The 14,217-nt window shown below is 35.8% G+C and overlaps 1 protein-coding gene across 1 annotated transcript; it reads left to right on the top strand.

Moving 5' to 3' along the window:
* Positions 1-2,719: 2,719 nt before the first annotated feature.
* Positions 2,720-13,628, top strand: ifngr2 (interferon gamma receptor 2). Its single transcript, XM_072686474.1, has 7 exons — positions 2,720-2,895; positions 5,059-5,164; positions 6,549-6,706; positions 7,358-7,512; positions 7,879-8,020; positions 8,815-8,969; positions 10,017-13,628. The coding sequence occupies exons 1-7, from the start codon at positions 2,841-2,843 to the stop codon at positions 10,140-10,142; spliced, it is 897 nt and encodes a 298-aa protein (XP_072542575.1). The 5' UTR covers positions 2,720-2,840; the 3' UTR covers positions 10,143-13,628.
* Positions 13,629-14,217: the final 589 nt, after the last annotated feature.

Here is a 14,217-nt window from a genome sequence, read left to right as displayed (position 1 = left end):
TTCACTTCTAAGCTGGTGTTGAAAAGAGTGATAGCATCACAACTTATGTAAATAATACTGTTGATGATGTTTTTTTAATATATATATATTTTTCACCTTGACCTCCTTGTAAACTATGATATACTGTCTATTTTCTGTTGGTTTTTCATGCAAGTAATTGAGTGGTTCATTTCAAAGTTCACTAACAGTCAATAATCAACACTGGTAAATATAAATTACATCTGCCCCTGTTGGCGTTCCATAAGGATCCATTTTTGGTTCTCTTATTTACAAGCTACATGTTTTATCACATACTTACTAGATGAGGACATCAGAAGAAAAAGTTGTTACATACAGACAAATGTTGCTGAATCCCCAGCACTGATGTAACAATACTTACAGTGACACAGCAACTGATGAGCCTTGAAGGGCCAAAGTTCAAAATGTTGCAACATGGTCACCCACAGCCTTCCGAATATAATCATTATCAAGTTTAACTTACTAGAAAACACTATTGAAATACTAAAGCTTGTTAATGGGAACATGGTGGAAATCAGAGAGAGAGACTTTACTGCATGTGTGACTACCATTTTGTAATGTTTGTGTGCTAAATTTGATCTGGTCTGTGTTTCCCAAAAGCATCATAGCATTCAAGAGTTAAGAGGCTCTTTATACTACAACAAATGTGTGACAGTATCAAGAGTGGTTTTGATGTCAAAAGGGTTGCAAAGAGTCATTCATGATTCTGTCGGATCATGGTTCAATTGAGACAATGGCGAGGTCACTGGCTGCTGACCTGATAAACACTTTCCACGGAGCAGAAGACTGTTGGCTGAGGCTATCGTGTGCTATAGCATTGCAAAAAGCCCACATTCACAGCACACACACATGCACACCCACTTAACCAACACTTGACTCTTTTTTCATCTGGCCTGAAGATACAGAGTATTAGTATACAAAAATGTTCAATGTCAGGACATTTAGTCTCATCTGAAATAAATATTTAGGCAGCAGAAATTTTAAACGATGAAAGATGAAAGTGTTTTAGACTGAATACCCCCCCCATGCCTGAATTGTCAGTGATATCAGGTTTCTCCCTCATGGGAGATACTGCACATTCATGCAAATTGTATGAAAAACAAATCAAATAAAATCTCATTTATTTGTATAGCGCAACTGATGTAGCAAAGGAAATGAGACACTGTAGCACTGTCTGTATCTGTTAGTCATCTTATGTTTTATGTTGAGAACTTTTCTGGCCTTGTATCTATCCATCCTGTCTGACCTGTGGAAAGGGGTCAAATAAACACTGAACAAAACTACACTCCTTAATGCACCCACATAGTTTACCAAATGATTTAAGACTAGCTAATCAAACATAATAAACACTTGCGGTAAAGCATACCCTACAGTTAGTCTGCCTTTCATACATCAAAAATAAAACAAAGGTCATCAGTGTGACCTGTGGTTTAAGCACCCTAAGCTTCGCAAAAGCTGACTGTCTCTAACAAGGCCTCAGAGCCTGATTCGTGACTGTGATATGTGGATGTGTGATGTGGAACCTTAATAAACATATATGGCAGCTGGAAGGTCGAGGGAAAAGGCTCATTTTATTACGTACGTTTAGCTACTTACTCTTGAAACCAAGAGCTCGTGATTGCTCTTTACTGTTGCACCCCAGTACCCCCTACTAGGTATATGTAGTGACTGCAGTTAGTATTAATGACAAGCACGATATATTTCTATGGCCTCGATATTTTTTGCTGCCCTCGATATTGTCCATTGTGTTGCGTTTACTTGTGTTTAGCCTGTTTCTCTCGCCTGCTCTCTGCCGGAGGCGAGCTCGAGTCTGTGAGCAGACAGCGACATATATAGTGTAGAAAAGAGTCCAGTGCGCGCAACGACCCCAACATGAAAGCCCCCAAAGTACCAAGGAAGAAAATAATATTTGGAAACAAAAGTCATACAACCCTCAATTTAATAAATCGTTCACTCACTTTAACAATACGTTCCCTCAGTTTAATAAATTGTTTCCTTAACTTTACAATATTTTCCCTTAAATTAATAAATCGTTCTCTCGTTGTAAAAATCTGTTCTCTCACTTTAGTAACATTGTTCCCTCAACTGAACATTTCGTATGCTCAATTTAATATTTCGTTTCCTCATTTTAGTAACCCGTCCCCTAAATTGAATCAATCTTACGCTCAACTTAACAATTCGTACCATCAATTAAACAATTTGTTTTCCCACAATATAATTCCCTCAGTTTATCATACGGGAACGCTAAATCGGGAAACATTTTCTTTTAATAGGAAAATTAGTTAATACATCGAGGGAACGATTTATGCCTAAATATTATTTTTCTACTGCGATCGTTCATATATATGTACTTTAGCATTCAGTTTCACAGCTTTTATTACAGAAAGCAAAAACAGTCTTGGTAAACTACACGAGGCTTCTGAGAAGTTTACGTGTCGTGGGGTTTCCAACTCATACTACACACTGACGGTTAACACATCTGTCCACAGAAACCGCAGAGGAGTCACTGTAGTTCACACTGTACCTCGCTTGCATCCACTGTGAGAATCACCAGCTACTACTGCTCATACGTATAAACACTACGATAATACTATGTGCTATTGTCACTGAAAATATGGAGGGTTTTTTTTTATTAATAAAGGCAGGACCGTGACTTTAAACAGAGCGATGGACTCTGAGAAAGGGCTGCATTTTCGCTTTTCGTTTTGAAGCGGAACCAGTGCGGGGGCGTTAGTCCGGGAGACAGAAGAAGGAAGCGGCAGGTTTCCACCGTGCCAAATAATGGATTTTATATAGATAGCTGAATTGTTTCGCTGTTCGTTATGGATTGGAGGAACGCGTTTGTCTCATGTCTGGTCGTTTTCACTGCAAGCAGTGGTAAGGTTCTTATTCGTATCGGGTTTTATATGGAAAAGAAAGGTACGAGTAGCGTTCATGCTCCCATAGCTGTAGCTTGTTGCTTGAAAGCTGGCCGTGGATTGCTAAAGTTGCTAGCTAGCTAGCTTGCTAACAACCGTTCAGCTGCTGCGATTAAACCACGTATGTTAAGATGGTGTGTATTTAGACACTGAACTCGGTGTTAAATATAAAGTACCTGAATAAAATAATTGTGAAAAAATTAGCTGAAAAAGCCACACTGGTTCTTATCTCCCCGTAAGCTACACAGTTCCCCATGAACCCCTTGCTGGCTAACCGTTAGCTAGCCAAGTTAACGTTTGGTGTTTGGGGATTTTTTTTAATATTAGCTAGTTAGTTTGAGTAGCTTTCAGTTGTCGGTGGCACACTTAAATAATGGTAGCGCTACTTTTTTCTGTTTTCAAAATGTTTATAAGTATTCATATAAATATTCATATAAAAGTGGCGCTTGCTCTCCTGTAAAGTATTCCTTAGTAATGTATATCTACAGCGTTACAGCTCTGATTTTGTTTCTTGTCCTACCTCACACAAACTCATCAGATACTTTTTACGATGTGTGCTACGGAATATGAAGTCATTAGTGTGTAAAACCCTGTGCACCATTGTTACAAGTGTGCTCCTACCACATTCATTAGTGAAATCATAAGTATTTATGAAATTAGCTAGCTATATTCTCTTGTGTTTCCCAGCCGCATCTATTCCTGTGAACCTAACTGGTAAAGAGAGTGATCAGTGGGATCCTTGCTTTACCGTTTCAATATTATTCTTGTTTTTAGATGTTTAGGAAAACCCTTCCCTTATCCGCCTGTTAGTGGCCGTATTTTGCTTTTAAAATATATATATTTTTGTAATTTCCAAGGATCTTACTATCAGTAATATTACCTATAAGATATTGCATAAATAACTACAAATACTAAATAACTACAGTCATTATGGAATATCATAGTAGACAGATCAGTGATCACACCAATATAAACGGTCATATCAGAATATTATGACCATCCCTGGTTTGGGATAAACTCTGGACATTATATCAGCTCCACTTTGTAGTTGTATAATTCCAGATTGTAGTCAGTCTGTTTCTCTGAATACCCTGTTCTTCAATGGTCAGGACACCACATGACCTGTTGGGGGTCATTTTCAGCACTGCAGTGACACTGACATAATTGTGTTGGTGTGTGTTGATTTGGTACAAGTTGATCAGATACAACAGTGTCAACTGCTGGAGTTTTTACCTACTGTCCTCTCTGTTAGGCACTCCTATTTAGTTCGACCACATTGTAGATGTAAAAGTCAGACACAGAAGCTCATCTGTTGCTGCACTTTGTCTGTCGTCCTCTAGTCCTTCATCCGTGGTTACGGGACATTGCTGGCTGTTTCTGATTGGTGGACTATTCTCAGTCCAACAGGGATGCTGAGATGTTTAAAAACTCCAGCAGCACAACACAAGCTAACACACCACCATCATGTTTGTGCCACCGCAGTGCTGAGAATGACCCACCATTCATTCTTGATTATATGTTTGTCATTTAATACATTTGTACCCTCAACTTTTAGTTTCAAAGTTAAAGCAGCTGTGAGTGGGAGATTCAGTCCACAGTTTGACTGCAAAATTAGAAATAATAGTGATTAATTGATAGTGATTTGATTGTGACTAGGATTTAGTATTTAGGCTACATATGTATACAACTGTGAACACTCAAAGAACCATTGGAAAATGTTATTTTATAGCTCCAAGAAAATAATTATACTGTACAATCACATCACTTTGTAATATTTAAGATATGGGCAATACAGATGACATTTTATTCTTCTATTTAAGATCCACCCACAGCTTTCACTGTTGTTTCCATCTCTTGTTTCTCAAGCTATTTTTGGTGCCTGTGCGTGTGTCTAAGGTAGATTCATGAAAAAAAAAAAAAAAAAACTATCGTCCCCTATGAAACAGTCCTCCCCACACAGTCCTTTGGTTTTGATGTGCTTTAGTTGTAGCTACTCTGCTCTCTGACCTTGGTAAGATTACGGTAATGTCAGTTGTTTATTAATGAAAGCTAGGGATTATTGAATGATTGTTCTTTGTGTTAATAGTCTTCATTGAACTGTGTTCTGTTTTCATTATTACAGCATGGTCGATTGAACCACCAACACATGTTAAAGTTGAGTTATCCGTATTGTCGTGGAAACCTCCACCAGGCGAAACGAATGTGACTTATACTGTTCAGTACAGCATGTAAGTCCTGTTCCTGCATTGTGTGTATATCAACAACACAGAATAATTTGTGTAAAGTTCTTATGAGTAATGCAAAAAGTCCTCAAAGCAATGTGGTGTATGACAGCAAGTGCATGTTTGATGTCAGAAAGTTCAGCATGCATTTGCAAGCATACTATTACATACTATACAATACATTTCCTTATTGTATTGTACTATATATTATTTATACACAATAAAGAGGTATGTACACTCCAGATTGCCTTTAGACATTTATATAAAGTGAGTCAGTTATTGTTTGTATTCAACAAGCATACTAGTAATTCTGAGGATTACAATCAGCTGAAATTCTCAGGTCAGCCAGACAAAGAAAGAGGAGTGTTATAGGGTGAACCAAAATGACATAAATGTGCACTGAAGCAGGCAAAAACTCAGAACGCAGAAGAAGTGGAATTTAGATTTTTGTATGATTGCAGGTTAGAAAAAAAATTTATATACCACTTACTAAAAAGCAGAGAGTTTGAAATTGTGTTCTTGTTTGTATGCATCTGATCACTGATATTTCAATATTTGAGAATGTATTTATTGTACTTCTGGAACAGCTGGAATCTTTTTGATGACACTAGGCTATTGCATTGCATTGTCTGCATCTTTTTCATTTTGCTTTATTTATAATCATAATAAGGTAATGTTAATAAATAGATAGCATGGTAATGCTAAGTTCCCACCATATTGGTCCTTTTAAAATAATTACAATAATAACAGCCAATCAGAGGTGGACTTGCTCTTGTGCTTTGGATTATTTTCTTGATGCATATTCCAGCTTCAAAATATTGACTGATGACTGGACTTCCTCTACATTAAGCTTTTGGCCTATCTTTGCTATGTCCACTGGTCTTGCACAAATTACTTATTTAAAAAATGTATATATGATATGATATATATGTTTAGAAAACCTGATAGATGTAATGTATAGCTTGCACTCTACATGTTAAACATTTTATAGTAAACATCACTAATTTTTATTTAATGTTTTTTGGGAGAAAAATCTGTAGTACAGAGGACAGTATCTTAATTATATAAAACCCAGTAGCTGTAGATATTTAGGTGAGCTGTAATTTGTAAACCCTTATTTACAGATGTATGCAATGGAGACCTTTGGCACTGCAAAATTTGGTGTTTGTCCTTTTTTTTTTATCCATGATGTTCAACTCTGCTAATCACCAAGCTTCTTTAAGAGATGGTTCAGCTTAAGTGCAGCTTAGTATCGAGATAAAGACCAGAATGTATATATCACAAAGATTTGTAGCCAAGAAATTATTAAAGCTTCCAACACCAGCTGTGTGGCTGTTGTAGGCTCACACAAACCTGTTTCAAGTCAGTTCTGTCATTGTTGTAATCTTAGGGCAGAAGAGGAAGAGTGGCACAATGTGTGTGGCTGTAATCAGCCACAGTTCAACTTTACAGCTGAAGATTTCTATGGAAAGATATTTCGTGTGCGAGCAGAGACCGCAAACCAAACATCAGTTTGGAAACTTTCAAAGCAGGTCCAGTGTGAACACAGTAAGTCAAATCTGAAGGTCATCACCGTCACAGAAAGTCATTGTATCTTCAAAATGGTAACCCTGCAGGACAAGAATCTAACTTAATGGAATTCAGTATAAAACATTTTATTATATTGGGCCATTCATCATGAAATCTTGACAGAATGTAATGCACATGAAGATAGAAGGTTTCTTCTTGACAGTAAGGACACTTGATATTCATATGCCATAATTTCTTCTTCTTATACTTTTAACAATTCTACTTTAAATATTTTTACTTAATACTTACTTTAATAATTTTATATACTTTTAATACCTTTATTTACTCTAATTACACTTTTAATACCACTGAATACCAAAATACTGAAAAAAGGACTTCCTGATCTAATACTGTGTGTTGGTGCTGATCCATTCACATTTAAATGGATCCGGTATCAGCTATTTTAGGCCAGATCCAGTTCTGATACTTTGTTTATTTTTTTTTTAAACTGATGTAACAGATTAGTCACTGGCCTCCTTTAGGTGCAATTTTAACATTTTTACATACATTTACAGCTGTTCTGCCAATTGACAACTCAAAAGCTATATTAAAAAAATATATAAAATATAAAATATATACTCTGGGTATAGTGCCATAGACTCACTGCTTTCTGCTTTCCCTGTTCCTCAGCTGGCACATGTGCTCCCCTGTTCAACCTGACAATAAAAACAAACAAGGCACTTCTGTGGATGGGCCACAAAGACCAGACACTATATGAAGAGTTTGGGGGTCACATCACTTTTAGGGTTCTGTACTGGAAAGAAGCCAGAGTCAGTGATAACCAGGTACAGTATTCTTTTATACAGTCACCTTTATAAGGAATTTAGTAGTGCAGTCAAAATAGCTTTTTTTTTGCTGTGCACTGAATATGGTTTAAATTATGAAAGAACAACATGCAAGACAAAATAAGAACATTTTTATATCTTATTTGTATGCCTTATATTTTAAGGCATGTGTTTGAGCACAAACAATTTGCAATATTGGGCACAATATTGTTGCCTTGGGCACAGTAAATCTACAAATTCCTGAGATTGTGTTGTTTTGTTCAAAACTAATTAAAATTATAAAATGAATTAAAAATTATAAATTAAAAAATGTAATCCATCCTACTACTTCTGAAGGAAAATAAAGCAATTTTTTAACATTTCCAGGAGCGCAATACAGGAGGCATGACCTTGGCAATAGAGGGCCTTGAGTTTGGACAAAAGTACTGCTTCCAGGTTGTGTATCTGGTTTACAGTAAATCCTTTGGAAATCCCAGCCATGTGCTTTGTAAAGTAATTCCTCTATCATGTAAGTTGTGGAGTTTGTAAACCTTCTTGTGATTATTTTAGGTACTATTAAAATGTCAGTGTTTTGCCAATTATTCATGTTTATCATAATGTTTATCAAATGCATATTACAATAAAGGGGACAGATACCACTAAGAATGCAGGGAATCTGAAACAATTAACATAATTATTTAACGCTTTAAACATTTACAGTGGCATGCAAAGGTTTAAGCACCCTAGTCAAAAATTCTGTTACTGGGAATAATAAAGGTAGTAGACAAACTGATCTACAAAGGGTATAATGTTAAAGATGAAACATTCTGATTTACATTACAAGCCAGATGTGTGTTATTTTCTTTTATTTGTACAAGAAGAGAAAAAGGAGGGCGCACCATGCAAGGGTCTGGGCACCCCAAGACATTTGAGCTCTGAAAAAAATCTTAGACCTTAATCAGTCTTAGACTTTAAATAGCTTGTCCACAGTCATCGTTGGTAAAGGCCAGGCGGTGCAAATTTCAAAGCTTTCAAAGCTCAAATACTATATAGTGACATCTATAATACCAAGAATCTCACACAACTAGAGGCCTTTTGCAAGGAAGAATGAGTCTTGAGAGACTCTTGACTACAAAAAAAAAAAACCTTATAAGCTGTGATGCTGACCATTCAGGGTACCCAAGCTTTTGCTTCTGGCCCTTTTCCTTTTTTGTTGTTTATAGGAAATGGAATCTGACACTTTAGTGTGATAAAAGCTATTGAAACTTCACAATGAAAATCTTAACACTCGTTGATTATTTTTCTCTTTCCTTTTCTGTCCAGCTGCGCAGGAAAACTTTCACATCATCATCTCGGGGGTGGTAATAGTCGTGGGATTGGTTATTTTTGGAGTGTGCCTTTACTTTGTTTACAAGAATTACAAAAAGGTGAAACTATTCCTTCAGCCCCCCCTGGATATTCCAGAGCACATTGAAAGGGTATGTTTATTTTTTTGGTGTAGTGATGAAGGGAACACCCTTGCCCTCCATGCAGCATACTGGGAATAGGACAGCACTGTACACTTTTAATACCAAAAATGTGCATCATAGTATTATTTTTAAGACTCTGGTGGTTCACAGTTTATCACAGTATTTTTTTTATTATTTTTTACAATTTTATATATATATATATATATTTTGCATGACTCGATTATTAGAATATAAAAAAGATTTCAGAGTGTTTTCACACGTGTCCCGAATGCACAATTCCGCACCCAAGCCAAATTTTGGGTTTGTTTTGGGGAAGGGGATCATTATCACTGGTTTGCTTTCACATTGAAGAATTCTGTACAAAACACAGATCGATTGTGCAATTTGGATCACTTTTTTGGGTACATGTTTGCAAAATAGTAGGGCCTTGTTTTATCTATTTATTATTGTTTTTATTTCATTAGGCAAGCACGAAACCTGGGGTCTTTGTGTGTGGGTTTTTAAAAAAAAAAAAATGTTATATTTTTTTTAAATACTGAATGAGCACCAACTGCTAGCACTTTATTCCAACACTTCTGTAACTTCGTTAAACTCAATGAGATCCATAAACATAAATGCTGCAGGGGTAGATAATTATTGACCAGCTAAATAAGAAAATTGGGCCTACATTGGAAAACTGTGCTATAGAACCTAGTTTGGGGGGGGGGGGGGGGGAGTATTCCAAAAGACAGTTAAGCATATCGTCGTTGTTTAATGAAAAACATGTATCTCCAAAATGATGATTTTGCAGAAAAAGTTACTGTAAAATAAGAGTTTCTAAAAGCAGTTATAGAGCATGGTATATTTGTCCAGAATTATTTACAAAGTGTGAAGAAAACAAAAAGGCAGATTAATGTTTTTCTTAGACAGCAGTGATTGTTGGAACATAATGATATACAGGTTATTCTGTGAAAAAGTGTTGGTTCCTATCATACATGTTTGTTTTGTGATTATGTAATTAATCATGAAGAAAGCACACTTGATTATAAAGAATTATTCTCTTTTATATTTCTGCAGTTCTTGTCCGAGGAATTCCCACACCAGGAACGTGTTTGTCTTGATAGCCAAGAGCTGGAACTGAATGATCTTGTAATTTTGGAAGGGAGCAGAGGTGATGATGCACAGAGTGGACGTTTTACCTAAAGAACACTTTTGGCATGCCACCTCACCCCATGAGTGACTAAAGACTAGATAGGTCTCTCCCCATTACACAGTGTTACCCACACTGGGAGGGTAAAGACTATGACATGCTTCTTCTGAGACATGTGAAGTCCACTGCATTAAAAAATAAATAAATAAATAAAATAATAATAATAATTCACATTGTCTATGGAAAGCTCAACAAGCTTAGAGAAAAATTATTTTACATCAGCCAGAAGATGCCCATGTTGGCTATCAAGCTTAGTATTAGGGTGGAGAAGGAGGCCAGTCTCTCTGGGACTTTAGGAAACAGATGGCTACAACATGATGAGGCCATTGTTTAGACAGATTGTTTAGCTACTTGGGAATACCTTCACTCACATTTTATACTATGTTTGAATGTAGAAATCTGTTTCACTATTGCATTTGTTGCACTTTTTGCTTACTTACCTTCAGCATGTAGTGCTGAATAGTTGATTGGCTGTTGTTTGTTTTTTTAGTTAAATTTGCCTCTGTGGCAAGATACAACCCTTAGCCGTTCTCCAGATTTGAAAGTTTTCTAAAATATTTGGACTTTACCTTCTTGCTGGCTTATGTGTAAAAGTGATCTTAGAATGAAACAGTGACTTTTTGATTGGTAATGCACATCTGTTTTTTTTATTGTGGTCTCTGGGGCAAAGGAATGAATTAAATTAAGAAAGAAAAAGAATAGTTAAAACATTACTTCCAAAAAAACTATTTGCAGTTTGTTACATGGTTTGTGTTTGTTACATAGTCATTTACAAAGGGACAACTTTTAATGTCCTTCGAAATGCCAGCAGAAAAATATCTTTAAATATAAAAAAAACTTTTTCTAGGATTGTTGTGCCTTTAAAGAGGAAAATGGGATCAGAGTTTTTGTGCTATAGTAATGTGTATTAGCTTTTTGTCCCCAAACACTATGCACTTTTTATTAATGTTTTCATATTATGAATTTTACGATTTTGATTTTAATACAGATACCAAGTCTAGTCAGGATGCTTCATACCGTAACCTACATACAGTGAAACCTGTGACCTGTGTTCTTACTGTGATAGCAGTCTGATTCACTTGATCATGGTTTGTTGACACACTATGTGAAATATATTAAATGCCAGTTGCATTATTTCTTGCTGCTACCCTTTCTAAACTAAGATTGGATTATCTCCAGAGAAGCTTTCTAGAAAAAGTTAGCTATCTTTTCAGATTCCAGTAAACAAACACTGACGGTGTTCATGACTGGGTAGTTTTATATTAAGTCAGTTCCGCTTCTGGACTGAACACCTTTTTTTTCTGTGTATATACTCTTTTAAGTCATTGAATATAATTTAATGTATTGGATACATTTCATAAAGTCCTTCCTTTGAACTATTAAGTCAGTGTTTTAAACACTACATTAAAAATAAGGTCTACACCATTATCTGTAAAACCAGTGACAGATGTTGCACAATCAATGTCCCATTTTAGTTTTAGGAATTGCAGTTAGCAACTGATAATATTTACATGGACATCCTGAACCTGTGAAAGTACTTTTCCATTCCTGTGTTTTCTTTAACATTTCAAACTTTGTTAGTGTTTCTGTTCTCATAAAACTATTAAGATAATCAATGACCAGTGTAATTGTACAGGAACAATGTGTTGTTTTTGTTTGGGTGGAGTGCTCAATTGAATGTTCAGAATTTAACTTATAGAAGTGTCTTATACTGTCTTATACTTATATGTGCGGTATGTGTCACCGAAATAACTTGAATCTGACAAAAGTAATAATAAATAAAAATGCTATGAAAATTAACCAATGAAAGTCCGACATTGCTTTTTAACCATGCTTCAACAGAATTATTAAAAACAAACTCATGAAACAGGCCTGGACAGAAATGATGGTACCCTTAACTTAATATTTTGTTGCACAACCTTTTGAGGCAATCACTGCAATCAAACAATTCCTGTAACTGTCAATGAGACTTCTGCACCTCTCAGCAGGTATTTTGGCCCACTCATGAACAAACTGCTCCAGTTGTCTCAGGTTTAAAGGGTGCCTTTTCCAGATGGCATGTTTTAGCTCCTTCCATAGATGCTCAATAGGATTTAGGTCAGAGCTCATAGAAGGCCACTTCAGAATAATCCAATGTTTTCCTCTTAACCATTCTTAGTTCTAGCTGTATATTTTGGGTCATCCTGTTGCAAGACCCATGACCCATGACCTGAGACCAAGCCTTCTGACACTGGGCAGCACATGTCTTTCTGGAATCCCTTGATAGTCTTGAGATTTCATTGTACCCTGCACAGATTCAAGACACCCTTTGCCAGATGCAGCAAAGCAGCCCCAGAACATAACCGAGTCTCATTCCATGTTTCACAGTAAGGACAGTGTTCTTTTCTTGATATGCTTACTTTTTCTGTGAACATAGGCTCAAACAACGATGGATGGTGCGATCTGACACTGATGTTTCTTGAGCTTGAAGTTCATCTTTAATCTCTAAGAATTTTTTCTGTGCTCTTTTGTTACCATTTGTATTATCCGTCTCTATTTTCCTTCTGTGTCCACGATCAGGGAGGTTTGCTACAGTCTCATGGATCTTAAAATTCTGAATAATATGTGCAACTGTAGTCACAGGAACATCAAGCTGCTTGGAGATGGTCTTATAACCTTTACCTTTAACATGCTTGTCTATAATTTTTTTATTTCCTAATCTCCTGACAAAACTCCTCCTCTGGTCCATGTTGAGTGTTGTGTATATACCCTGTCACCAAACAGCACAGTGACTACCTGTAGCCCTATATATAAGCCCACTGACTAATTACAAAATTGGAGACACCTGAATGCTAATTAGTGGACACACCTTGATTTAACATGTCCCACATTATTTTCAGGGGTACCATTTTTATCTGGGCCTGTTTAATGAGTTTACTTTTTAAAATAATTCTGTTAAAGCATGGTTCAAAATTAATGTCGGGTTTTCATTAGTTCATTTTCATAGAATTTTTATGTATTATTACGTTTGTCAGATTCAAGTTATTTCTGTGACCATTGTGGGTTTTTCTTTCATTAACCGAGGGGTACCAACAATTTTGTCCACATGTGTACCTACAACTGCTTACTTTACTGCCCATAATGCCGTTTAAATGTAATCTGTGCATCTAATGTGGTCTACTATCAAATGTTTTTACTAGGCCGTAACACATGGATTTGTGTTAAAGAATCAGATTTGAAATTTAGCTGATGGATAAATATAATTTAGATTGGTGTATATACAGATTTTTTTAATGATGCTTATACCGTGTTCATATTAATGTTAAATGTTGGGTAATGATTAGCTTGTATGTGATGGGGAGCTGATATGTTTTAATGGCTTCAAGTAAAATTTGTCTGAATGTATTCTGCACAATATAATTTATTTCTGTGTATTTTGTGGTTTCAATTTATCGTTGGCAAAACTAATAAAAGTGTATTTTCATAAAATAGGTAAAATAGATTATCTTCTAGAAGCATTGACTTGATTTAAAACATTGTGTCAGTTGTTGCTTTGTTTTGTGCACAGATGTGGTTTAATTTACTGTAAATGGACAGTAAATAGTATTTTTGGCAGCAGAACTGCTACTCACTGGACTTTTTTTTTTTTTTTTTTATCTGAGTAAACTCAAACCAGCAACACTTGAAATCTTGAAATCACTAAGATCACATTTTTTATTTTCAAATTTCCTAAAATGTGTTCTTGAGAAAAGGATACGTAAGATTCATGATGTGTGTTTAAACTGCCGAATTGTTCACGCCTCTGCTCTAAAATATTTTACCCATTATCCTCATAAACTTAAATCTCAAATAAGAAAAGTGATAATGTCAAAATCTTGAAAACTGCATTTAGTGTTTGCGTTTTCCCCCTGATTTTTCCTTACAAGTTTATTTCTGGTAATCATTCCAGTGGAATGATTAAAACAGGAGTAGACCAAACATGGCTGGCTTTGTTCTGTTTCAGTTAACAACTGTTTAACATAAATGATTCAACTCAGTGCCTGACCTACATTATGAGTAATTACAGGTCTTATTTGCATATTGCAGACT

This window comes from Salminus brasiliensis, chromosome 8 (assembly GCF_030463535.1).
Source record: "Salminus brasiliensis chromosome 8, fSalBra1.hap2, whole genome shotgun sequence".
Classification (NCBI taxonomy): domain Eukaryota; kingdom Metazoa; phylum Chordata; class Actinopteri; order Characiformes; family Bryconidae; genus Salminus; species Salminus brasiliensis.
Note: the sequence above shows the minus strand (reverse complement) of the source record. Positions and strands in the feature narration are given on the sequence as shown.